This window comes from Cynocephalus volans, chromosome 9 (genome assembly GCF_027409185.1).
Source record: "Cynocephalus volans isolate mCynVol1 chromosome 9, mCynVol1.pri, whole genome shotgun sequence".
In the NCBI taxonomy this organism is placed as follows: Eukaryota; Metazoa; Chordata; class Mammalia; order Dermoptera; family Cynocephalidae; genus Cynocephalus; species Cynocephalus volans.
Genome location: NC_084468.1, coordinates 98,224,195 through 98,252,098, shown reverse-complemented (window position 1 = coordinate 98,252,098; position 27,904 = coordinate 98,224,195). Strand labels below are relative to the sequence as shown.

At 37.4% G+C, this 27,904-nt stretch overlaps 1 protein-coding gene across 1 annotated transcript in view; it reads right to left on the bottom strand.

Moving 5' to 3' along the window:
* ALPK1 (alpha kinase 1) overlaps nt 1-27,904 on the bottom strand; it is a 124,816-nt gene that overhangs the window by 46,844 nt on the left and 50,068 nt on the right. Inside the window, 3 exon segments of the mRNA XM_063107469.1 lie at nt 5,225-5,379; nt 9,731-9,910; nt 11,951-12,028. Of these exon segments, the coding sequence (XP_062963539.1) occupies nt 5,225-5,379; nt 9,731-9,851 (276 nt within the window). The 5' untranslated portion in view covers nt 9,852-9,910; nt 11,951-12,028.

Here is a 27,904-nt window from a genome sequence, read left to right as displayed (position 1 = left end):
ACTAAGAGCTTCTTCATGGAGGGAATTTTATTGTTCCATTGATAGTGCCTCTTACCTAGTCCTCACACCATATAACTGTCTGTCTTCAACTTGACACTTCATTTTCTAACAAATTTATACTCTGGTTATCTCTTGTTAAAGACCCTCTTCACTTCATCTGCCCCCAAGTTAATCAGACCAGACCAGACATTTTTCAAGATTTTCTCTGAAATCTTTTAATGAGCAACTCTTATTTTATTCATGTTTATTTACGTTTTAAGTCTTGTCCCTTTAATATTTTAAGAAGTTCAACAATAAAAATATCAACAAGTTAAAGGCACTGAGACTATCTGAAGAGAAATATTAGAAAAAATATCGCAGAAGCTTAATTTATCAAACTTTATTTATTCACAAAGGTTTTTTCACCCAAGATAGCATAAAAAACAACTAAATATTTATATTTTTTGGTCTCTCTTCAAATCACCTCAAGGTAGCACAGATATTTTTAAAAAATTTTGTGGCATAAAGATTAACAGATTGACAATTTTCATGGTTGTAGAGTTGAAAAGGAAATAGAAAAAAAGTCCCCATTGTGAGCCTGCATCCTCTCCTCAGACTGTGCTATAGTATCAACCTCTAAAAATTACCCTGTATCTCCTTGAGGAGGCACCACAATAAACCCAGGACTGACTCAAAGCAGGTCCTTCCCTCCACAGAAACAGGGCCAGGGAGAGGCCGGTCCCCCGCCAGCATCAGGATACCCAAGCATGTGCAGCGAATGCTCAAAATCAGGCCCTGTCAAACAGTTCTTGGCCTTGCACCTCAATCTGCTCGCAATTGCCATAACATGCAAATCCAAATACACCCTTTATCTCTTTTTAAAAACTTTATTTTCAGGTTTTCTTTTAATTGCTTAGACATTGTTTATTCTAGAAGAGTAGAAGTTATTGAAAAAATTCCAAAAGGTGGCATCCACATTGAGACTTGTGCCTTCCTTCCCCACCATCTCAGAAGCAGGGACGGGTTGTAGCAGCCAGCACTTCACTGCGATGGCCCAAAGCCGAGCCAAACAGAAGCTCATGCTAAATGCCTTCAATACTTTAAAAAAAAATCCATCAAAGGTTTTGCTGAGTGATATTTATAAGGACTTTACTGTTCTCTTTCAAAAACTGAAATGCCCTTCTCTGACACTTGAAAAAAGTTGCTCACGCTTTTCATCTTTCCCTCTCAGAGTGTAAACATTGTTTTGAGTGAAAAGAGCTAAAGGAGCGCTTACTTTCCCTTGAAATTTTATTTTTAAATAAGAGAGGGAGAAAATCCTTTTTCTGACTAATACTAATAATACAGGTCAAAGTGTCAGGCAATATACAATTAAATGGAAAACAAAAAAGGTTCTCCCTCTTTTTCCCACAGTACAATGGCACTGGAATATAAATTACCAATGAAGATGAAATAATACTTCAAAGCCTGTAGGGCAGGGCAGCGCAGTGTTTACAAAGTGTTTTCTATGGCACGATGAGACATTAAAGATGATGGTAACCCATGGACTTGAGGGTGTTGCTGAATAGACTGAAACTAGCATGAGGTAGGATTTTAGGTCCCTATAGCCTGTGACCCCATGATATGCTTTGTTTTACCAGGGCAGCTGCAGTTATCAACAGATGTTTCAGCAATAAATAATTGGTATCATCTCGGAAAGGACCCATCTACCTGGGGAGAGGGCATAATACCAAAAACACTGCCCAGCTATTACAGCCACATTAATCTCCCATCTCTCCAGGTTTCTTGGGGAGCGTACTGCAGGTGTTTTTTCTGGGAGAAAGCGGACAAACTCTCTCAAGTCAGCAAGCTTTGTGTGGAGTGTAAAGGAGGTTGGCCCCTGCCATAAATTTCTGTCTGTGGCCACACACCAAAAGAAAAAAGACTGGGGCTGGGGGGAGGAGGGAAGGAGAGGAGCGGGGAGAGAAGAAACGGGGGAGGCAGTGAACAGAAAGCAAAGCACAAAACACGTGGAATTTTTTCTTATGAAGTTCAGCCTAAGAGAGTAATGTTATAAATGACTCTTAATAGTTGCTTACGACTTGCCTTTTTCTTAAGCATTCTTTGCCTCACTTTGATTTGTTATTTGTGGAATTAACTAAGACATAGTGTTTACACTCTCAGTGTAATGCTAATTTTAAAAATGGAGGGGAAAGTTTTTATGGGAAGGATTTATTTCAAGGTAAAAAAAAAATCATGGAAAGTTTATATTTATGAGTAAATTGTAAGAAGAGATAATAAGAACCGAAAAGACAAACTCAGTAGCCTTTAAATATTTTTTATGTAAGAACGGGATCTCCCAGTTAAGTGGTCATTAAAATGTGACCATCCGGTTTCAGTAAACACTAAAATTGAAACCTATGGTCGAATGGGACAAAAGCAAATCGTGGGATTTTCTCAAGCTACTGTGAACAAGCTAAGATGTTAAAAGTAGTGAGAATTCAGCAGAGCCTGGCTCACAGGGTGCCACTGTTCTCTGTATTTACAAAACAGAGTGGTTTAGCAATTGTGTACCGGGTCTGGCACAATAGGAAAGCATCCTAAAAGTCTTCAGGAGGTGTGGTTGCTTAATTTACAGCTTGCTGGGTAAGGTAAAGAAAATGATGCTCAGAGTTCAAAAAGCTCCCAGATTAAATACATTAGGGACTTAAAAAGGCCTAATAGACTGATTCTTAGAGCTGCCATTGAGTGACCTGTGAGCTGGGTATGAACTGCTTAAATTCTCTATGCCTCTGTTTCAACAACTGTGAAATCCGTGCAACACACAGAGGCATGGTTGGAGGAATAATAAATGGACTCTTAAAACAGTCTAACCACTGTGAGCAGCTTGTCTTCCAACTCACATTAACTCCCAATGCAGCAAGACTTGGAATTTTTGAAAACATCATCTTCAGTTTTTCAGCGCATGTCACTACCAGCTTTGAACGCAACAAGGGTGATCTGGTGATTGCAGGATGGAATGAGAGGAGTAAAATTCTGGTTACGATCTCTTAGCCTATGTTCAAAAGTGAGAAACTTTCTAAGCCCAAAGGTCAAAGCAGGGGTCACTCCCTCTGTGAAGCTATTCTGCATTCACCTTACTTGGAAGGCTTGTAAAGTTCTTAGATGCCACTAGCCTAAGCACACAAGAGATCTCCACGCAAGTGAAGCATCTATCAGCTCTTCTAGCAGAACTGAGGGAAAGAGATTTCTTCTCTGGTTGGTTTCCTACAACCTGCACACTGGGTCCTCATTTACTCCTTATCTTGCCCCTTCTCCACTCACATCTCCCTTCAGCATCTAAGCCTTTCCCTCTTGCTCACTACCCTTTTCTTCTCTTTAGAGCAGTGGTTCTCAAACTTAAGCATCCATCAAAATCATCTGGAAGGCTTGTCTGATGCTGATTGCTGGACCCCCACCCCCAGGGTTTTTTGGTTTGGTAAGGGTTTTTGATTGGAGCCCGAGAATTTGAATTTCCAGCCAGTTTGCAGGTGATGCTAATGCTAATTGTTGGGGTCTTACTCTAAGAACCACTGCTTTAGAGTTGCATTATTCAATAAAATGGTAGCCCCAGCCACATGTGGCTATTTACACAGAAATAAGTAAAAAATAGGTAAAACTAAAAATTCATTTCTTCAGTCAAACTCACCTCATTTAAAGTGCTCAAGAGCCATATATGGGCAGTAGCTACCATACTGGACAGCACAGTTATAGAACATTTCCATCATTGCAGAAAGTTCTGCCGGACAGCCTTCATCCTGCTTTAGAGTGAACAAGTCTCAGGGCTTCTACATGTGCTTTCACTTGGGGCTTCCTGAGGGAGAACTGGAGTCGAATGGAGGAGGAAGCTTTAAAGTCACAGCTCCACGTCTTACTGGTCTGTTCCCTGAACAAGTTAATTTCTCTGTCCTTAATGTCCTCATTTATAAAATGGGAATGATAAGGGCAACAATCATCACAGGGCTACTGTGAGAACAAACTGAGATGACGCATGTACAAGTGCTTTGTACACTCTGTAATGATACACATATTATTGTTATTATTTTGTTCTACTTCTCCACTAATGTCTACCACATTTACTTAAAACCCCTGGCTTCCCACTGCATTCTTTCCAGCTACTCATCTTCCTTTACCTGCAGTCCTCAGTCTGCTTGACCTGTTTTGTTTGTTTTCTGAGGGAATGAGAGAGGTGGGGATTTTACTGTTCCTATTACATCTCTAAAGATGCTGTTGTATGTCCATAGATCAGGGGAGTCTTCCCTAAATTTTTGCTCCAGTAAGCAAAGAAAATTTCTATACATTTATTTTGGGATGAAACACAAGCCCATATAAACCAACAAAGTAAAAATTTTAGGATATCATCATTGCTTCTGATGTCTGATCTCCAGATGAATATATTTTTTATGGAAGAAAAAAATACATATAATCTAATAGACTTTCTTCCTTGACAATCATCTGAGAGAATGTGAGCACAAAACAATGCTCCCCAAATGGAAAATAGTACTCCATGTAACATCCCCAGAACCTAAGCCTGAATCCTGAGCTCTAATTGAGTTTGTGTGCTACTCTTGAGGCTCGCTCTATCTGGAGTGGAAGTACCAGTTCAGTTAATTTACAATAAATGAGTTGAGGAACAAGCATGCCAATGACTTGGACTTGATACTCCCTGAATGACCTTAGTCATGAGAATAAGGGAGTGAACAGCATCCCAGGTGAGGAACAGGGAAGGACATGCCACACTTCAACAGCCTAGAGAGCAAGTCTCACTGATGAAACAGTGGTGAATGTATTTTGTTAAGCTATCCAACTTTTAGAAAGTAGCATTTCAAAATAAAAATGCTGTGAGGCATGGTGGAATCAAAACTACCTCTCTGAAAACAACAACAATAACAACCACAACAAAAACCCCAAACAACAACAACAACAACAAAAAAGAACTACCTCTCTGGCCCACCAAGGATATGTAAATATTTCAGAATGACGGACTTCATGTTAGACCCATGGACCCTCCTTCACTTTTACTAGATTTTGCTTTCCAACACAAGATCTTAATGGCAAGCGACACTTTCCGAACAGCTATTTCCCCCACATTAGTCAATCTGGTGGAGCTGACCATAAGGGTAGGGAGCTGTCTTGTGCCTCAAAGAAATTTAATCTATTAGACCACTTAGAGTCCAAATGCCTCACTTGGGGATGTCGGAGGAACAGGTGGTGGGGCTCTTCCTACCAGTAACTGCTGCAACCCGGCGCCAATCACATCCTGCAGGTTTGTTTTGTCCTCTGGGCTCATGGCTTGTTTGTACTGCCACTTTTCAGGCACGAAGGGCCACTTCATTTCCTTTGCCTCCTGGATCAGGGTCCTTAACTCGCTGGAGAGTGAAGCTGAAAAGGTCAGAGTTCAGGTAAGAAAATTGCAGTCAAAGAAAAGGCTGTTGAGCTACCAATGTTATGATGAAGCACCTCAGCAGCAAAAACACTTTTCCCTACCTCTTGCTGGCTGGGCTAAGCTGTTGGTCCTGACTTGAAGAATAATAGCGAGGAGCTATCGGTCAGGGGTGGCCCTGGTCTACTTTGCCCTACAGGTAAATTGGGGTAGTCAGGCATTAAGAAAGGTTTTTAGCAGGAAGTAAAGCACTTCAGTGACTATCTCTGCATGAAGAATCAGAGAAAGGAATGAAGGAAATATTATTTTCCCTGTAAAATGAGAAAGGGACTGGAATGGCATGGCATTTTGGGCTTGTGGCAGCTGGGTAATGCACAGAGTCCATTTGTACAACCTCTTTTCGCTTCTCTGAGACCTCACCTTATGTCATCCTTTCACTATGAACTATATCTTAATATAAACAACAAATACAAAAAACACAAAGAAGTTTTGAAATGGTGTCAATTAATTGTGAAATGGCCCTGTTTCACATTAGTAGATATATTAAATCTCTTAATGGACACCAAACCTACTTATACTCATCCACAATTTCCTATCCAAACTTTAGAAAACCCAAAAAGCTCTGGAAACTGGAAGTTTCTTCTTAAATTTGGCAACTAAGCCAGACTTGAATTGACTAGAGGCTATTTATAGTCCAGTTTACCCTACTTAGTGAGATTACTCCAAAGTTTTACGCAAAACACTTTAATGTTTGACTATAGGTGCTGCCCCACCTCTGCTGGAGTGTGAATGTAACATATGGTACATGAACCATAAAACTCTCCTAACATTGGAAAGGTTCTGAATTCTGAAGGGCATGTTACCCCAGGTTTCTGAATAAGGAACTGTGGACCTGTACACTCGTATATGACTGCCAGCTATAAATTTCTAACTGCTTGCCTTGCAGGCATCTCACACTAAACATAACCAATACTGAAATCATCACCTTTTTCTAAATCTGTTATCCCCTATATTCTCTGTTTTGATGAATGGTACCACTGTTCACTGAGTTACCCAAGTCTGAAACCTGGGAGGCGTCTAGATTTTTTGTTCTCTCTCCCTACCCAAATGTAATTGGTTATCAAATCCTGTGCTCCTAAACTTCATTCCTCTTCCTTTCCAGTGATTCTTGCTTAAAATACTGCTTCCAATCTCACTCTGTCCACTTCATCTTCCACATTGTTGATCCTCTTTGTTCTAAAAACGAGATGGACCAGGCCATTGCCCTGCATAAAACTCTTTAATGGTTTTGCACACCCTGTTCTGGCTGTTTGGATTGCCCACCCCAATACCTTCATGATCAAACTCAGGTCCCTGACTGTCAGCATTCAATGCAAACACTTCCACTTCTCACCAGCCTGCCATGACTTCAACAGTGGAACTGAGATGCCCCTTCTGCCCACAGGTGCATGCACCTTTCAGCCTGCATCCCACTACCTTGTAACCACATCTGTGTCTCTCACTGGACTGTGAGCTCCCTGAAAACAGGCATCATGTCTCACCACTTTTGCAAATCACACCATGATGGGTAAAAAACCATCATGGTTAAAAGACACGGTTAGTCTTATGTCTATGTGAGACATGCTAAATAGTGCAAAAAGGATATGACAGAAAGAATGAAAAACTAAAAGAAGAGAAGGAAGAAAATCTAACTCTGCCTTGGTTGGTGATGACTTTTTGTGAACTTACCACCAACCTGGCAAAAATAAGGGTTTCCTGCTAGGGAAGGATTGCCTGGCATGGAGGGGCTCTCATATGGGCCAGGCCAGTGAACGATCCACACTGATTACTGAGGATGACTTACAAGCACGCCACTGAGAGGATCCCCCCATCCAGCAGCCCAGAAGTACTGAGCACCTATTGTGTGATAGCACTCTTCCATGAAAGCAGACACAGATTAGGGACCTCCGTGGTCACGTTCTGCTGGAAAGTCTGGCCCTCCTTCCCCACTGACATAACTTCAACTTCTGAAAATGTTTCTGATACATGTGTAGAGAAAATTTCTTCAAGGACATTTCTAAATGGTCATGAGTAGGATAATCGACCGGTTCTGCTTGCTCAGGACAGTCCTATGTGGCCCCAGTATACTTATTCACAGTGCTCCATTTGCTCTCAGAAGTGTCCCGGTCTGATGGATGAATTATTTGGAAATTCTATCCGTGAGTGAACATGAGTAGTCAAATGGTAACAGAAGTGTGATTTCTGGGTTTGTAGAATTTCGTCATACTTTGGACTGGACAGTTTCCATATTTTCAGCTTTCTCCGTCATGGTGGAGAAATGTCGTCTGCTTTGGCCGTCTCCACACCACCCTTTTCCTTACAGGTCATGCCAGAAAACGCACAGTCCAGAGGAGCACGCCGAAATAAAAAATGCCTCTAAAACACGTTTTTAAAAGGCATCTCTGTTTGGATTTCAGTTCCTTCTCCATCTCTGGGGAAGTTACTAAGGGCAGTCGCCCTTGCTGACAAGGACAATTTGCGAGGGGAAAGGATGGGGTGGGGAGGCGGAGGGAAGCGGATAAGACCCACAGGGCTTGGGCTGCAGCCTCTGCCAGCTCGCCCTGCCGCCGAACGTGACCTGCGCTAATGCCTTTCACTCGGAGCACACGCGGTGACGACATCGGTGGCCGCGCGGCCCGCCTGCGAGAGCTGCTCAGAAACCACCTGCCGAGGGCAGGGCTCGGTCCGGGTCCGGGTCCGGGCTCGATGGCCGCGCGTCGGGGGTGTCCTCCCCATGGGTCTGTCGGATCCAGCCAGCGCTGGGCAGTCGGCCCCAGATCGCACAGCAGCCTCCTCTGCCTCTCGGATCACTCGCTTCCCCGAGCAGCTTACCTGTAGGGCCGTGTCTAATTTGGTGATTTTACAGCCGTGATTTGCCTTATCTGGAACTAAACTGATTATTTCTCCTATTCTGTGGCACTTGGGAAGACACAGAAGAAAAAAATGCTACCCGACTGGGGGCTCAGAGTGTTCACCAGGGAGAACACAAAGCTTAAAGGAATTTGAGCTGAGGAGACAAAAGGCACGATGTAGTAAATGGACAAGAGAAAAACTTCAGTAGAAACAACGGAACAGAACACACTGCCCCTGGGGAGAACGAGGACCAGCAATAGTGCATATTCTGTAGGTGGCGAGTACCTGTCATTCCCTGACAAGGGGCTGACAACCCTGAGCCTGGTCTCAGGCTGACAGGCACATGTAACTAGCAAGCAACCAGTCACACATTGATGTATCTGGCTAGTAAAGAACGAAAATCCATAAACTAAGATTGTGAAATGACTGGACATAGAGGATTTTATCTCGCAAGAAGCAAAAAGTATAGGTTACAAATAATTAAGACTTTCATAGGCATCTAAATGTGTACCTGCAAAAATGTATGTGCCTTTTTATAAGAACGTGGGAAAAAAGACTCTCCCAGAATTTTTTCCCATTACATAATGAACAACAACAACAACAAAAGATATAGAGAGTGTGCATTTTAATTGGAAATCTTATTTCTGTAAGGAATAGCAAAGCACTAAAAATGCAAAGAAAATATTAAAAACATGTAAAAGGGACATACTTATAAAAAGGGAGGAAAATTTACTTGAATGCTAAAAAGAAATCTAAAAAAAGAGGATTTCCTCTTCAAAACTAAGCAGTTATAGAAGCTAAAGAAGAAATAAGAATTGGTTTAACTTTTTAGACTTTGTGATTGAAACTTCCAAATAATGACTTACCTAAAACAAAGAATGGTCCAAACTATGAAATGAGCAAAAAAGCTGGATTCTTAAACACTGATAATGATGCAATCAATATTTAACAGGATGAGTAGATTTATTTTACAAATGGCATGACAATATAGCATAAGGAATGTATTGGTGATCAAAAAAAGAGAGACTAAACTAGTGAGATGACATATTTATGGAAACCGTAGAAGTCTATGGAAACTGATGAGGCACAAAATCCTAGTTTGAAAAAAAGTATGTGCCATCATTCAGAAGTTGCTTCAATTTTTTAATAATTGAAATTTACGTGCACCAGCCAACTTGGATCCTTTGTTCTTCTTGAACTAAACTGTTTCTTGTAGCCTCATGTTTACTGAAGCTTAAAATTAGAACTGACAGCAATTCACTGCAACAAAGTGGGCTTCCTCCCCTGCCCGTCTGCCCGCAGCCCATGTCCCATTCATGCCCTAGAAATTCACTCATCTCTCGGTGGTCATCTGCCAAGAGAAGAAAAATAGGGCAGAGATGAGAACGTGTGGTTCATGCAGAGGATAGGAGAGTGAACCTGCTGGCTCACCCCTGGTGCCTCCCATCAGAACCTCACCTCTGCACCGCTGGTCCTCGCTCTTGTCCTCCTCTGACACATCTGGTGCCTCCAACAAGAGCTGGTCCAGTACTTGCTTGCACTCTTGCAGTAGCGCGGCTACAGCTTTTTGATTATTCATGATGATTACTCTCCCTCAACGATGAATTGGGTGTCCTTGGGTCTATGGTAATCAATTACCTAGGAAAAGACATCGATTCTCAATAAAGGAGCTCCTTGAAGACTGAAGTACCTGGTGAACAAAAGAGGGGGAAAGATGATTAACTGAAGCATCATCAATTATCTGTAAGACTCAAGCAGGGAGGGATAATAGAACAAACACATGAAAATACATGACAGCCCCTGAGGACTTTATTAGTGGAGTGTGTGAATTACTGCCGGGCCTGGTCTAGATAGGAAGCATCTCGAAGGCATCAGAGTGCAGAGGGAGAGGGTCCTGGTGTGGACCCCAGTTATTCACAGTGAAGTCAGTGGAATCACATGGGGTCAAATGAAATGAGTATACCCTATGATTTATGTGTATTTGGTTTTAATACACCACACACATACTTTACACAGCTAGAACAGCCAAAGCAAAGCTTTAGAATATTACAGCCTTGTTTCATTAAAAATAACCATGTATTTGTTGATGAGGAACATAAGCAGGGTTCTTGAAGACAGAATTCTTGTTATTTGAAAGAGCATTCATGTAAGTGATGTACTGAAGAATTAGTCACTACAAGCATTTAAGTGTAAGTATAAATTTAATCTCTCTTCTGTTTAGGATGTTTCAGAAAGTATTCCTGCATGGACTGGGTTGTTGGACTAAATGGTTTCCAATGTCATTTTTAGCTTAAATGTCTGTAAGTCACAATGTTTGTACTATAAGCTGACCATTAGTCAGGCCAGCTATGGAAAGAACCAAGGAGTAATGGTCTGGTCAGAATTTTATCCTCATGCTGTTCTTGCAGAAGATACAGGACTGTAAGCCTATTCCTACTGAGTACTGCAGTGAGCTAATAAAAGAGCTAATTAGTGGACTAGAGTGGACAGGAGCCCATGTAGCAATAATATCCCATTCTCGTCATTGCTTGAAAAAGGGAAATATTGGCTAGAATGGAGGTTAGTATGGAGACTGAGATATGCATTTGGTGGTTGAGAAGCTTAAGAAAAAACTTTGTTTAGCATTGCTGTGTGTGAGTTGGACACTTAACTTTTCTATAAGTCCTAAATTAAAGCAAAAAGGGTGTTCTATTTCCTAGAATCCTTTTTAAAGGACTTTATATAGAAAAAGAAGTCTAATAAGGAAATATGAAGTTTATGTACAAAGAAATAAAACTCATTATAATATAATTTTAATAGCCCATCATCCCTTTGTCTAAAGGCTTATAGTAAAGTTTCATTGGTGCTGTATCATCCTCTTAAGGTAGAAAGTAGTCTTTTGTTGAACTCACAGATGCAGAGTAGAATGGTGGTTACCAGAGGCTGATGGGTAGTGGGGTACGGGAGATGTTGGTCAAAGGTACAAAATTTCAGTTAGAAAGGAGGAATTAGTTTAGGGGAGCTATTGTACATCATGGTGACTATAGTTAATAACTATATTTTGTGTACTTGAAAATTGCTAACAGAATAGGTTTTAAGTGTTCTTACCATAAAAAAAAATGGTATGTAAGGTAATACATATGTTAATTAGTTTGATCTGGCCATCCCACAATATGAACATATATCAAAACATCATGTCGTATACCATAAATATATACAATTTTTATTTGTCAATTAAAAAAGAAAGTAGTCTTCTTTATATTGACAAATTAAATTTTAATTTCTCTGTTTCTGTAAATGACTTCAGCAGATGCAACATGTAGTATTAAAAAGAGGACCTAGAAACAGGAAACTAATGCACATAATAGTGCTTCACAGACATTTGTTGACTAATTCCATTTCACACTCTATTAACTATTTGTGAGACCTCTGAGATTCACTTTTGAGATTCATTTTTTTCATCTGTATTTTTGAGGGAGTTGTTTAGAACAGTTGTTAAGATGCTTCTGGCTCTTAAATTACATACTCAGCAGCAGCCTAAATAGAACAGGTTGTATATAGCTGAACACTATCTGATATCTATTGAAAAATCCCTAGCTCTTTTGAGAATCCTTAAGCATACTATTTTTATGTATATTTTTCTCTGTGGCTTAGTAATGTTGGCTTGAATTTTAGAAGTTGATTACTAAATAATTGTACCTCTTTGCTTCTGTTTCTTCACTTGAAACCACAACTCCTGATGCACAAGATCATAAATCTCTTCCTTTTGTCTAAGTGCTGTGAAAGAGAGATAAGATATGAGATTCTATGAGGGCAAACAATAGGACTTGACCTAATTATTTGGGTAAAGCTAGGGCAGGTCAAGGGAGACTTCCTTGAGGATGTGACACCTGAATTAAGCTCTGAAAGAGAAATAGGGCTTAATGAAGTTAGAAGAAATAGAGAGAGAATAAAAGAGAAACAGGTTGGCTGAACTAGAGATAAAAGGAGAAAGTTGATATGAGATGAAACTGGAGAGGTAAGCAGGGGCTGTGCGGGGCTGCGTGTGCTGGGTAAGGAATTTTGTCTTTAAGAGGGATAGGAAACTACTGGTAGCAGTGAGACCATGACCAGACTTGCATTTGGAAAAAACCCTCCATTTTGGCTATAGTGTATATTGGGGGAGAGGGGTAGGTTGGGCAGAGGTATCTGCAGGTAGATCAGTTAGGTACTAATTAGAACCCAGGTGAGAGATGTCAGGACTTTGGACCAGAGTGATAATATTAGAGATGTAGAAAACTGAACAGATTTGAGAGCTGTTAGGGAGTAAATGCAATATTGGCTGTGGATGAATATGAATGGTGTTAAGAGTGATTACCAGGTTTCTGCCTCACCATAGCTCACAACTGAATGGATGATGTTACCATATCTTGAGACAGAGAACATAGGAAAGATCTTCTAGAAAAGGACATAAATTCATCTTCTATTTTGTATTTCTAGCTATAAATATAATGAGGAAGAGAAATCATGCTATCCACAATAAGCAATCATATTTTAACCAAGAAAACATATTTTAAAAGAAGAGATTTCCAAGATAATTAATGTTTAGTACTTGTAACTCCCCAAAATGTCACCAAAGGTATTCTTTATTCATTCCAAAAGTTATAGCATTTTCCCTTTTCCCTGTAGAAGTCAGGGGAGATTATAGGAAGAAAATACTGTAACATGAGAAACACTTTGGAATCCAACCATCTGTCCAGACTTGTATGGTTCATTGTTAGGCATAACAGAGGCTGGAGCCCAGGAAACTTTCCTTCAGGCAACAGTTCTGCTGAAAATTTTGGTCAACTTCATTTATAAAAGAATCATTTTTAATTTCATCATGTATCAGTTTTTGCTCCCCTGAACTGTGGCATTCTGTGAGCGGTACATTGTTTCTAAAATTGAATAATAGAAGTTTCCCAATATTTTTTGTAACCTATGGATTATATTTTTTTCTTAAAAATCAAATGGAAATGGACCAGAAAAAGCAATCAGACATACAAACAGATAACTCTAGAGACCTAGCAAAGTTAGAATCATATACTCTAAGGCACACATGTATGCACTTAGCTAATGGTCATGTGTTCATACATTCTGTGCTTGACTTGACATTGTATTCTTCAGTTTTACTGGTAACCTAAAATTTAGTTGAGTGGGTAAGTTACAGGATAATTGAAAATCAGCCATCTTTAAAAATAAGCAAGCCAGTGGATTATTCAAAGCCCCATTTCTTTTGGCATCTGTGTTTAAGTCTTTTTTTACTGGACAATTGGTACATATATTGGAAGTGGATTAGGGAAAATAAAAGGACTCCAAAGGTCTACTAGCTGCAACCTCTATAATAATCTACCAGCGAAGTGGTCAGAATCCCCAAGCTAAAAGACATAGAGAAGCATAAAGAAGTATAGAGATGGTTTATACTGTCAAGGAGTGTACAATATAAGTAGAGGGATAAGATACTAATACATAAACAAATTAACTAACTAACTATACAAGGCATATTACACATGATTGTATTCTAAAAGCTCAATTTAATTAATCTTTGTTGGAATTCAGTTAATGGTTGGTTAGATTCATAAGCAAGCCCACTGAGCCTATTTAATTCATATGAACATGAATAATTATTTTAAAAATATTTTTTCATCTACATTCAAAATCATTTATTTCATTGTTTCTGTGAGAAAATGTATTCTGGTCACCAATGTACAAAAACAAGAATTCATTTCCCTAATCAGACACCAGCAATGACAATCCAGCCTTTCCCACTTTTAACCTCCCTCCATCCCCTGAGCAATTGCACACACAAACTTTTACCACATTGTCTCTTGCACAGAATGTGGGAGAAGTGAGGAAACAAAAGGAGAAAAAGAAATCTGATCAGACAGTAAAACAAGTGTGGAGCTTGGATAATGGTTGTCAGCATTTTAAAACTGCATAAAAAGCGAGAAGGTAACTTCTAAGTCACCAAAAACCTAAACAGTAGATTTATATTTCTAGTGGTATAGTAGACTATTTTATCAACAGTCCCACTGAAAACAACTAAAAGTGCTGGGAAAACATTTTAAATCTCTACAACGTGTCATTGAAATGTCAAGAAAGGAAGGACTACTCAGAAGACAAAAACCAGGTGAAAACTGGAACCCAGAAAGTTAATTGCAAAACAGAAGCTAGCCTTTGCCTTCAGTGTATTTGCCAGACTCTGTGAACTTAAACTTTGGTTTTCTCTATTTTTCAGTGTGGGAAGATAGGAAATAAAACTAAAGTACTACCCAAGGTAGAAAGTTAAGAGAAAACTTCCCCCCCTCTCTGTACGTAATACTGAGATCTGAAAAGGTTGCACCTTCTAGTGAGCTAAAAATAAAACCTCATCATCTCCTCTCACCTTCCAGGAAAATTGCCTGTGGAAATACATGCTGCTTCATGGAGGGAAACTAAATTTTTCCCTTAAGAATTTGAAGCCAAAAGGTCCATAAAACCTAGTTGATAACTTAACGTAAATTATTTAAACGTGATCCTACATTAGCAGTGTTCTCAGGCAACTGATGGAATTAAACATAATCCTCTCTAAAGGAATTTGACTTCAATCCAAATTCCCACCTATAAAATACCAAGAAGTATGAGCTCCTGGTCAAATCTCACAAGATGTGTAAGGTAAAAAAAAAAAAAAAAAAAAAAAAAAAAAGCAGAAACAATAGATAGTAAAAATCAGACCCACAAAGACTTTAAATAATGGAATTATCAGAAATAGACTACAAAATATGTTTAACATGTTCTAAAAACTGAATGAGTGTGTTGAAAATATAAATAAAAAACAACAAACTATAAAGAAGGTATAAGCACACTGCATAAGAATCAAATAGAATTTCTAGAAATGAAAAATATAATAATTAAATTTTTAAAATTCAATGAATGAATAGATTTGATAAGATATTAATTTGAGTTGAAGACAGAATTTTTAAACTGGATGATAAATCAATACATATCACCTAAAATTCAACAGAAAAAAAAGACAAAGGGATGGATGGAAAACACAAAAGATAGATTAAAAAATAGGAAATGATTGGTCAAAAGGTCTAACATATCTCTAATCACAGTCTTAGATGGGAAGAAGAGAGAGAGGTGGAAGAAATGTTTGAAGAGATAATGACTGAGAGCTTTTGGAACAGGAGAGAGAAATAATGAAAATATCCATGATCTTCAAGCAAGACAGACAGATAAATAAATAGATAGATACATACATACATACATAGACATCCATACCTAGAAATATCACAGTGAAACTAGGGAACACCAGAGACATAGAGAAGATCTTTAAAGCAGCTAGAGAGAAGAGATAGATTACTTTCAAAGAAATAACAATGGATTTATAGCTGGTTGCCTAAAAGCAATCATGGAAAGAAGAAGACAGGGAAAGGATATCCTCAATATGCTGGCAGAAAAAATACCCTGCAAAATAAACATATTTAAAAATGAACATCAACAGATCCTTACTAAACAAATCTTTAAAGTATGTGCTTTAGATAGAAGGAAAGTCATTGCAGATAAAGAGCTTGAGATTCAAGGAGAAATAATAAGCAACAAAAACAGTAGATTATTTGCTACATCTAAACAAACATTGATTGTATAAAGCTATAACAATGTATTGAAGAAATATCTGCTCTCCCATGTTCACTGCAGCATTATTCACAATAGCCAAGATGTGGAATTAACCTAAGTATCCATCAGCAAATGAAAGGATAAAGAAAATGTACACAATGGAGTGAATACTATTCAACTTTAAAAAAGAAGGAAATCGTATCATTTGTGATAACATGGATGAATCTGGAGGAATTATGTTAAATGAAATAAGGCAGACACAGAAAGACAAGAACCACATGATCTCTGGACCAACCAGCCACCAAAACAATAAATAAAATAAACAAACCAAAGTAAATAAATAAGAAATATTAGCAACCTTTAAAAAAAATACTACATGATCTTACTTAGATGTGGAATGTTAAAAAGTCAAACTCATTGAAGCAAAGAGTAGAATGGTGGTTAACAGGGACTAGGGGACAGGGTGGGGAGATTGGGGAGATGTTGGCCAAAGAATACAAAATTTCAGTTAGACAGGAGGAATGAGCTCAAGAGATCTATTGTACAACATGGTAACTATAGTTAATAACTATTTTACTGGCCAACTGGCAAAAAAAAAAAAAAGGATGATCATTATTACTTCAAAGGATTATTATAAGAATTAGAGATAAGGTATATGAAAGCACAATGTAAGCACAAAATAAATACTAAATATAACTTGCACGGAACTCATACAATTCCTTTAATCCTTAAAAGGCTGGCCAGTTAGCTCAGTTGGGTAGAGTGCCGTGTTACAACACCAAGGTCAAGGGTTCAGATCCCCCTACAGGCCAGCTCAAAACAAACAAACAAACAATGTACTATATGCTTGTAAATTGCTAAGAGAGTAGATTTTAAATGTTCTCACCACAAATAGTGAGTATTTAAGGTAATGTATATGTTAATTAGCTTGGTTTAGCCATGCTGCAATGTATACATATTTCAAAACATCATGTTGTATACCATAAATATATGCAATTTTTATTTGTCAATTAAAAAGTTAATAAACTGAAAAGAGAAAAGAAAAAAAGAAAAATACACATACAAACACAAACAGCACGTAAGTCACAAGGAGAGTTACTGAAGTTAAAGTGTTCTAAAATCTTTGAGTAAGTCAGGAGGAGGGAGATATTGACTTTAGACTGTGATAAAACTTTTATGATAGTCTCTAAAAAATTGAAATAAACATATAACCTTGAAACTAGTAGAAGAAAAAAAATGTAATAATCCAAAAGAAGTCAAGAAAAAAATGAAAAAATAAACCAGAAAGAGTCAAGATAAATATGAAGCACAGAATAAGATGGTGGGAATAATTTTAAATGTACCAGTATATCCATATAAATATGAGTATAAATGAACTAAATGTATAGTTAAAAGATAAAGATAGAATGGCTTAAAACAAATAGCTATGTGTATTTTTACTAATGCATAAGAATACAGAAAAATACAGAAAGATGGAAAAATATATATTAGAAAATATTAACTAAAAGAAAGGTGGTATAGCTATATTAATATTACAGAAAATAGATTTTAAGGCAAAAAGCATTGCTAGAGATGTTAAGATCACTTCACAATGATACATGGTTCAGTTCACCAGAAAGCCATAGCAATTCTAACCTAGTATGCATCTAGGAGTATAACTTCAATATATATGAGACAAAATGGAAAGAGCCATAAAGAAAAATATGCAAATTCATAACGATAGTGAGAAAATATAACATATCTCTTTTAGAAACTAATATACTAAGTAGACAGAAGAAATCAGTAATGATATAATTTGGTCAACACAATAAACAAACTCAACCTAATAGATATTTATGAAACAACATCCTCAACAACTGAGAATATGCATTATTTTTGAGCATACCTGGAACATTTACAAGAATTTAACACCTACTGTGCCATAAAGCAAATCTCAACAAATTTCAAAAGATGGCATGGTATGATGAAAAAACAATTAAGCTGGTAATCAGTAACAGAAAGATGACCAGGAAAAAACCCATACACATGGAAATTAATAAATACACTTCTAAATAACTTATGGGTCAAAAAAGTAATCATTATGAAAATTAGAAAATCTTATAATGGAATAACAGATATCACCTATCAAAATATGTGGAATTCAGTCAAGTGGAATGTAGAAGAAAATTTATAGCCTAAATACTTATAGTAGAAATAAAGAATGATGGAAAATTAATGAGTTAAGCTCATGTAACAAAACTCAGAAAATGAATAGAAGAAATAAACTAAGGGACAGTAGAAGATGGGAAATAAAGAGCAGAAATTAATGAAATAAAAAATAAACATTAAACAGGAAGATTAACAACATAAAATATTGATTCTTTCTAATGACTGATGAAGTTGACAAACTGCTGCCACCTTGATTAATAGATAAAGGACAAATAAATAGAAGTAGGGATATGAATTTGGGGAGGGGACTTTATAGAAACTACAGAAATTTTTTTAAGAGCAAAAAAGAATATTGGAAACATTGTATACCAATAAATTTGAAAACTTCAATAAAATGAGTGATTCCTATAAAAATATAACTAACTTGGAAGAAATCAAGAAGAAATAGAAAACCTACATGGTCCTTATCTTCAAGAAATTTAATCAGTAGTTGAAAAATTTTACAAAGAAAACACCAGGAACATATAGTTTTACTAAAAAAATTTTACCAGCCACTCAACAAACCAATAAATTCAATCTTACGCAAAATAGCTTTTACATTATCAAAAATGGTTAAAAAATGTAATGTAATAAAAATATACCACTTACAATGACAGTAAAATATGTAAGTTATAATATAAATAATGCATATGAAGTACTTAAGAATAATCCTAATAATAAACATGCAAGGCTTTTAGAGAGAAATTTATAAAACTTACTTCATTGGAAATCATTTAAGATAACTTAAATACATGAAGAGATATCCCAAGTTTGTGGCCTCGAAAACTCAATGTTATGAAGATATAAATTTTCCCCAAATTAATCTGTAACTTTAATGCATCTGCAATCAAAATCTCAGCTCTGTATGTGTGTCTTTGTGCGTACTGTAACAAGCTGATTCTAAAATTTACATGGCAAGAACAGAGTTCAAGAATAATCAAGACACTCCTGATGAAAAATAGCAAGGGAGGAGAGGAGAGTGCTATACCAAATGTCAAAAATTAATATACAATTATATTACATGATACAAAAGTTACCAGCACTTAGAGAAATTGACCTTGTAAATGAAATAGGGAGTCCAGCAATAGACCCACATATATATGGAAACTTGATTATTACAGACAGAGCTCAATATATGGCATTGAACAAATTGGTCATTTAAAAATAAAAATTAATAGTATTAAAACAACACACGGTACCCCATGAATATGTACAAGTAAATGTTTCAAAAAATGTTTTAAATTAATAAAAGATCAAAAATTTTGTTAAAAAAAGATTTTAAGTGAATGAATTATCAAAGATAAAAACAAAAATATCTCAGATTATTTTTTTAAAAATCAATGCTAGTTATTAGATTAAAAATTTAAATGTGAAAGACAAAATATGCAACTTCTAAAAAAGAATACCTAAGAAAGTATCCTTATTACCTTTGGTTAGGGAAGAATACCTTTAACACTTGCCAAAAAAAAAAAAAAAAAAAAGAAACAGGAAATCATAAGTGAAAAGATTGATACAGTTGATTAATTTAAAAAGATGAACTTCTGATTAGTAAAATAACAACACAAAGAAGAGAAAAAACAAATCGCAAACTGGGAGAAAGTATTTGTAACTTTTGGTAACTAACAAAAGATTTCTATCCAGAATATATAACTAATTCCTGTAAATTAATGAGAAAAAGACCAACAACATAGTAGGAAAAGAGTGAGCAAAAGACTTGAACAGACGCTTCACACAAGAGGAAACATAAATGGCTGATAAACATATGGAGTGTCCAACCTCATTAGTAATCAGAAAATACAAGTTCAAACTACAATGAGAAACCATTCACACCTTCTTGATTGCAAAAACAGGATAATAACAAGAGTTGTCAAGAACAGTCAGTGTTGCTTACTCCCGTCTATCACTACTAGAACCTGCAGTTGCCATTATCTAATAAAATCAAAGATGCACACACATGATGACCCAATGTCTACTCTTAGGTATGTACTCCAGTTTAGAGAAACTCTAGAATCTATGTCTAGAGAACAAATATAAGAATGTTCAGAGTGACACAGTTTGTAACAGCAAACAAACAAAAGGAACAACCTACATGTCCATCAACGGGAGATTGGATTAGAAAACTAAAGTACGTTGGAATGGAGTAAGCAAACGAATGAATGAATTATAGTTACATGTAATAACATGGGTGAATCTTAGAAATATAAAAAGTAAGTCACAAGCAAGTATATCCACAAAATTTACAAACATTTATAGCTAAACAATACATTGTTACGGGATACATATATAAATATACGGTAAAAATTACAAAGAAAAGTAAGAGAATGATAAACTAAAAATTCAGAATCATGGATTTTTTGAGGAGAAAAGGAAGATGAGAAGATGATTGATGTACACAGGAGACTTCAAAGCAAGTGGTACTTTTTTTTAACTTAAATCGATTGTTTGCTCTATGGGTACTCATCGTGTTCTGTGTAAAGTACACCTATTTTATAATTTCTTCATAGCTATTGGACATTTAATGAAAAAATTACAAAGAATAAAACAGAAATTCAGGCCTAGAAATATTGGACAGATAATAAATATCAGTTAACTGCCCTTAGGGTTGAAACCAGTGACTCCACTGAGAGATGGTAAAAGTTATAACCCTTGGAGCAGGCAGCAACACTTGCACAGAGAATCCTAGAAGGGATAGGATTTGCAATAGCTGGAGGGAGAAGTAAGGAAAAGAATTCTAGTTGGAAAATGACATGAGCAGGACTGTGAGGAGATCTTGTGTTGGGATCCATGAGTAAGAACAGGCTATTGAATTCACTGATGTGATAGGCAATTTCAACTACTAATTTAACAAACACTAGATTGCCAAGAAATCCAATTTATCTTTTCATTCCATTTACATAGAAAATGAAGTGTGTACTGATTAAAAAAAAAAAAAAGCAAAATAAATTTTAGGAATTCTATAAGTGAAAATGGAGTTCTTTGTCATGTCTCTTCATATCAAGATTTCCAGCCTGAGGACCACACCTTATGAAAATGGGAAATTGGATGCAAAGGCTGTCCTTCCCTCTGTCTCTTGCTCTTGTGCCCCACCCTCTCCAGTTCCCTGCAGCTGAATGTGTTTACCAAACTTGACTGCACAAGAAAGTGCAATGAGAGTGTTCCGGGTCACAAATGGGTTACCTACTAGCCTCAGGAAGAAAGAAGAGGGAAAAAAAAGAAAAAGAAAAGAAAAAAGAGGCCATCATTGCAGGGCCTGCTGCTCATACTGTCCAGCTACAGTTACCCACTCCATTAGCCACAGTGACATCTGATGAACTATTAGCCTGGTGAGAAGAGTGACATCTCAGGTCAAGGTGCCTGCCATCTGGTCCTGGCTCCAAGCTCCTGCACTGATGACTTCAAAAGGGTACTTCCAGGAGAGTTTTCTTTGAATTTCTGCACCCCAAATGAGAAGAGAACATTCACATAAACTCACTCCCTAAGTCTGCAAATCCAGAGCTGGCATGATGCTAGGAGACATTCATACAACAGGAAATAAGATTTTGTAAACTTGACAGGCTTTTAAATTGAGGCATACTCTCTGGGCAGCAGATATTGTCCACCCAAACTCTAGGTAAAGAATTTGAACCATGGAGGTGAAGAGGCAGGAGGAGGTTGAGTGACTTCCCAAAGCCACTCAACAATAGTACAGAGTGGTGGAAGAGAAATACTGTTGTTTGTCTTCGAAAGGAGAAATGCAGTACCTTGACTATTTAGTCTGTGCTGCACTGGGTGAGGCTACAGCAATGCCTTGTTTATACCAAAGAGTCAGAAAGGCCAAACTGCGGCATGTCTCCAGGAGGAGGCAAGTCCAGGTGATGGTGTGGTACGTAGGTGGAAATGGCATGAAGCATACTGCGATAGAAAACTGTAGGGGCTATGAAGTGTTGCCTACTTTGGATGAAGCCAGCAAATGTGAAGATTAAGGTTAACTTTGCAACATAGTATTTCCAAATCTGTATTTATAATTCCCACAGCCAGGATAGTTCGTTTATTTTGGATAGAACCATGTAGATTTTGAAGTTAGAGACAGCCCACAAAGGAGCAGTCTTTCTTGGAAAAAAGAGATGAGGTGATTACAGGAGCAGAAAAGTGAAGATATTGAAAAGAAGACTTGTGGTTTCACTGTCTTAGTCATCAATAGGCAGCCAAGTTAAGCCCATGCACTTCCCAGTGAGGCTTCCTAGGCTTGAATTTCAGCTCCGCTTCTTGCTAGCTGATTAGCGTTAGGCGAGTCATGTCTCAGTTTTCTCATCTGTAAAAAGGGGTATTGATAGAATCAATCTCACAGAGTTCTATAATGGTCAATTGGATTAATATGTGTAAAACACACAAAAAATTATCTAGAAAGTAATAGTTGCTTCATAGGTATCACTTATTGCTATCAGTAAAATTTTCAAAAAATGTAATTTCATTTTTTAAAGGGTCACCCAATTTCTCCTTAGTTTACTCTGTTTGGATCTGGTTTCCTTGTTGGCTTCATTACCATTTATGTTTTTGAGAAAGAAAGTCTTCAGCCTCCTAATATTTTGCCCAGTTTAAAGCCATGTAATAATGGGATTATCCAGTAAATAATTCTCCAGACCCACATTCAATTAATGAATAGGAATTCTGTGAGGGAATTGAAATACTATGATCAGTTAGATATTTACAGGGAGAAAGATGTGAATTTTATTTGCTTAAAAAAAAACCCCAAACCCAGCCAACTTGGTTTAATCAGCTGTTTGCCTCCAGGCACTCAGCCGGCCTCTGACTGAGGTGTCAGAAAAGTGAGCCCTGAAGTGGCTGAGAGGAAAGAAGAGCGTCCATCGGATTACAGATCAGACAGAAACACCCCCTGCCCCTCATCTTCTCCTTCTCTCTGAGACACACACAAAGCTCTTTATTTATTTTATACTTAAAATGTCAAAGGCGCTTGGGGGTGGGCCTCCAGGCTGGGGATTGGCAGACCACACTCCTGGGCTGACATAATAAAAGTCCACCATGTGGCTGTGTGATTCACACAGTGTGTGCATGTCACCAGCAACCGATGGGCCTTGGCAGGCAGCCTCCTACTGGCTTGGGAACAAATAACGGACTTGCATGTCCTCTAGTAGCAGAAGACTATGATGTATACTGCTTCAATATCCATGCACTTTGAGGGTGCAAAAGCAAAAGTCTCATCCTGTGGGGCGAACATCCACACACCACTACTTCAACATAGGGACAGCGAAGTCCACACCAGCAGCAAAAGACTGTAGGACAAGGAGCTTACAGCAGGGTTTTACCACTCCTGTATGATCTTAAGGAGAACAAACCCAAAAAGCATCTACAAAGAAAAGACAGGACATTACATTTTTTGTTTACTTACCTGTTGACATGGCTGCTAAGCATCCTATGGTCTATACTTAACATAGCTAGTCTTACGAGCCAAAAAGACTCGATTAGAAAACAAGCCCTACTCCTGCTCTTTCCATGACCTGCAATTTTAAGGCCCTCATTTCATCAGACTGATTTGGGAAATGAGTACAGTTTTAGAATTTCAGGATTCTATGCTTTCTATAAGAGTTCTGTTACTGAGTTAAATGCTGCTCAGCCACAGGGTAAATGTGCTCAGAGCATCAGTCACCTGATTTGAGGGATAACTTCATTGTTTTTGAGCCACTTCACTTACTTTCTTTGGTAGCTCTTCAAGCGGAAGAACTCCCATTTTCTCCTTTCTTTAATAAGGAGGAGGTGATCTGAGACTTAGTGTTAATTCTACTCTTTGCTTTTAGCTAATGAAGGAATATTTGCCAGTATAGAACTAACAGTGATACAGAATAATTTTTAAAAAATGAGTATATCAAAATAGACAAGTGAAACATATTACTTTTTATACAATCTATTACTGGTAAAAAAAAAAAAAAAAAGTTTCCTACTCTTTCCATAAGGCTCAGCTTTAATAACTAACTTAGAAGTTTAAAATATATAATAAGGTGTACTATATTTGCAAACTCCTTGACGGCAGTTAAGCATATCGAATATTCTGTACTTGGTATTTTGAAGGTTAGCAGAGAAACAGAATAAATATTTCTAATCCTCAGAGACAGCCTCATTGGGGAAATAGACATAAGTATAAAATTCAACTAGCAAAAAATCCTAAAGCAACATTCTGACCCACAGGATGAGTTCACTTAAATTTAGAAAAGTTGGAAAATTTATTTCATTCTTCCTACTATTGCACTATTTAGAAGAAAAGGTATTGATTATTAAATGATAACAAAGAAAATAGAAGAGCTGGGTTGATTATCTTACTTTCGTAAGATTATGGTAAGGAAGGTAGCAAGGAATATGGTCCCCGTCTGAAGATTAAGTCAAAAGTTTACTGATTTGTCCAAGTTCAAACAGCAACTCACTGCCATTACGTGCCAAGAGTTAGACACAAGCTTTTAAACATCCAGTCCGCTGTGGTTTTTACCTGACACCACTCTGTGTCCTGCTTTCTGTGGGGGAGAAACTAATAATCACACTGAAAACCAGGAAATATTATTTTGGTAGACTGCTGATTCTGTGACAGAAATGTATATTCCAGTCCATGAAAAGAAATGACTATTAGGCTTTATTCTCAAGTTTATAGTACTGAAATAACAACTGCTATATTTTTTCCTGGGGAAAAGTATCCTTATTCTGACCTTCTTCAAGCTGCAGTATAATTCCAAGGGATCAATGAAGGGGAAGGAAAGAACCGATGAAGTCTAAGTGGTGATTGCATTTATAGATTAATACTAACAGGAAGCAAACACCTCTCCTCCCAGGAGGCCCAATATAGTCAACTGATAAGTGGGGTCACTATTTATGAGCATGGTGGATTTTTCCCATTGCAATAAATATTTTAATTATTTTAAGTGAAATACTCTTTTTCTTGGATGGAAGCTTAAAAAGTAAGTACTGTCCTGCCATTTCCCCATGTTGGCTATGCAGGCAATCCTCTCCTATTCTCACCACTGCTTCACACAGCAATCTGTCTTTTCCTAAAATCATAATGGGAAAATGATATACACAGATAAAAAAGCATTTCACATATCCAAACTTGCAAGACCCCACATGGGGAAAGAATGGGCCAAAGGAGTAGTTAGCAGCATGGCCCCAGAACAATTTCATTTCCATCTGTTTTATGTGGTGGCTTTCCACATAGTATTTCATTTGAAGCTAATAAATTTAGAAAACACTTACACAAATGAATCCATGAAAGCGGGCTAGGAGCACAATAATGATGTGATTTCTATTTTTGTATAAGATGAAAAATTCTCATTCTAGAGCACACTACCAAGTGTCATAAAACATGTCAAACATATAAATCTACTATGAAAGCCATTAGCACACAGTCTTTGTGAAACCATTGCGTCATGAAAGCAAAAGAACTAATTTGTTACATGACAGCCAAATAATCAATTTCCTTAAAAAAAAAAAAAATCCCTGTTTTTTGACTGATGATACTGTCATAATACAAGGGTACTTCCAAAAGTTTATGGACAAGTAGAATTAAAAGATAATACAAATCTTTCCATGAATTTTTTGAACTACCCTCATAAATGATATTAAAACACTGATGTCAGTTTTTAAGGTGAGATAATAGTACCGTGGTTATGTCAAAAAGTTCATGTCTTTTAGCAATATACTCTGAAATATTCACAGATGACATTATATGAAGTCTGAGATGTGCTTCAAAATAATTTGGGGCATGGAGCTGGGGAGAAAGTAGGGGTATAAATTAGGCAAGATTTGCTATGGATTGTTAAATGTTGAGGCTAAATAAAAGTATATGAGGTTTCTTATACATCCGCCTCTAGTTTTGTACATATTTGAAATTTTTAATACTAAAACTTTTTAAAGGATTCTGTTTTGAGGACTGCAAGCAAAAAGGGGTAGTCTTGATGCACTCTGAGAAGCAGCAAGAGATCATTCAGAAATTATTTTACATCTGCCTACTCCCTGGTTTAGGCAGCCAACAAAATTGGGCTTTAGCCTTCCTAATGTAACTACTGTATTACTCTACAAAGTGAAGCTACTGCTTCATCCAATTCTGTAATTAGGGCTAGACTATGCACATTTGGAGTCTTTGATTAATGTGTTACCAACAACGCATTGTATTTTTAATCAGGGTCCCTTTCCACCTACATCCCCATCACATAATACTTCTAGACTACTCTGCTGCATTGTCCTGGTAGTACGTGTTTAGAAATCACAAGTGGACTTTAATATTATTTTTAGCCAAATACAAACAAAAAGTTAGATGTGGTGCAAAAGTAAGCAGACCGTATACTTCAGAGTCATTAGCCCTGTCTATAAACACAGGAGAAGCATGCCCCCTATGAACACTGTCTTGGGAAATCAGAGGTTACAGCTGAGAATGAGCATAGCAGCCATGCCTGCTTTTACGAAAACCGATACACTTCTATTACCTACTTTCTACAGAACTCAAAAGTGAAACAACTGAAAACAGAAATTCCACACTATAGAAAAGAAAATCTCCAATTCTTAAAAAAAAAAATTAAGTATGAAAAAGTAGTCTGGTGATTTGAGTGCTTAGAGTTTTTGAACTAAGTTAACTAGTATTTTTAATCCATAGTTTGCTGCCACAGGGACCACCAAAAAGTCAGAATGTGGAGGGAAAATTACCACTGCTTAAATACTTTCTAGACTTTAGGTACTGTGCCAGGCACCTCAGACACAAACCTTACAATCTAGGTTTTATTATCCCCACTTTAGAGATGAGAAAGTTGAGAGTCGTGGAGGTTAAGTAAGTTGCCCAAGGTGACTTACTTAAGGGGTATATTCAGAATTTCAAGAAGATTTTGACCCCATGGGTGTTTTTAAAACTATTTGCCTTCCAGCCTACTGACATAGTCCTGAATATTTCAAAATACACAGAAAAACAGGATTTACAGAAGTCCTTTTAAATGTTTAGAATTCCAATAAAATAATCCTATAAATATATAGGTGTACATCACATATGTACTCTTCCACTTTACTTATGAATCAATTTTTACCTAGCCTGGTCTAAATAAAGTTAATTGAATTCCATATTTTAATTGGAAGGAGACAGCAGCTAAAAAGTCAGAAGACTAATTTAACTGGTCACTCCTCCTATTTTCACGTTGGAAAGATAATTGCTTAAACCTGAATTCTCCCTGGACTTCAACTAGCAGTAATTCAGGCCAGAACATGCTCTCCTGTCACAGTCTATCTCCTCCAAGTGTGGGGGAGTTCTGTCTCATAACAAATCATTAAAGACATGGTGTGCCACTTGCTAGGATTTCACTCTTTCTCTTTTACCTCTTATAAAAGAAGAAACTTTAGTTTAAAGATTAGTTTTTTTTTTTTTTTTTCTTTTTTCTAGACTTGGGTATAGCAACCGGCATTGGTTGTATTAAAATCAGGAGAAACCTCAATCAAAAAGCCTCTCTCGGAAGGCAGGCTTTCTTGTTAATATGCACCAACATGAAAGGCTTTCTTTTCATCCTATACAACTACAGTGTGTGTAAATTGCAGGGGGCTCATTGGCATAAATCTCGGCTGCGACCTCTGAGGTAAACTGGATTTACATTACTTTCTGACAAGAATTAAATGAAGGCCTTGTGGATATATGATCAGCCTTCTAGGCTGCAACAGATGGGCATGAATGTGCTCCCTAGGAAAACTATCAGTGACATCTGTGTCCTCCAAATTCTGGTGGTCTCAGCCAATTAACAGGGGGAGAAGAGGTGGGGGTTGGGAGGCCACAGCACAGCCCCCAGCCAAAACCGAGGCAGAAGTGTTTGTGTTTGGAGATGGGATCAGGCTGGCCCGCAG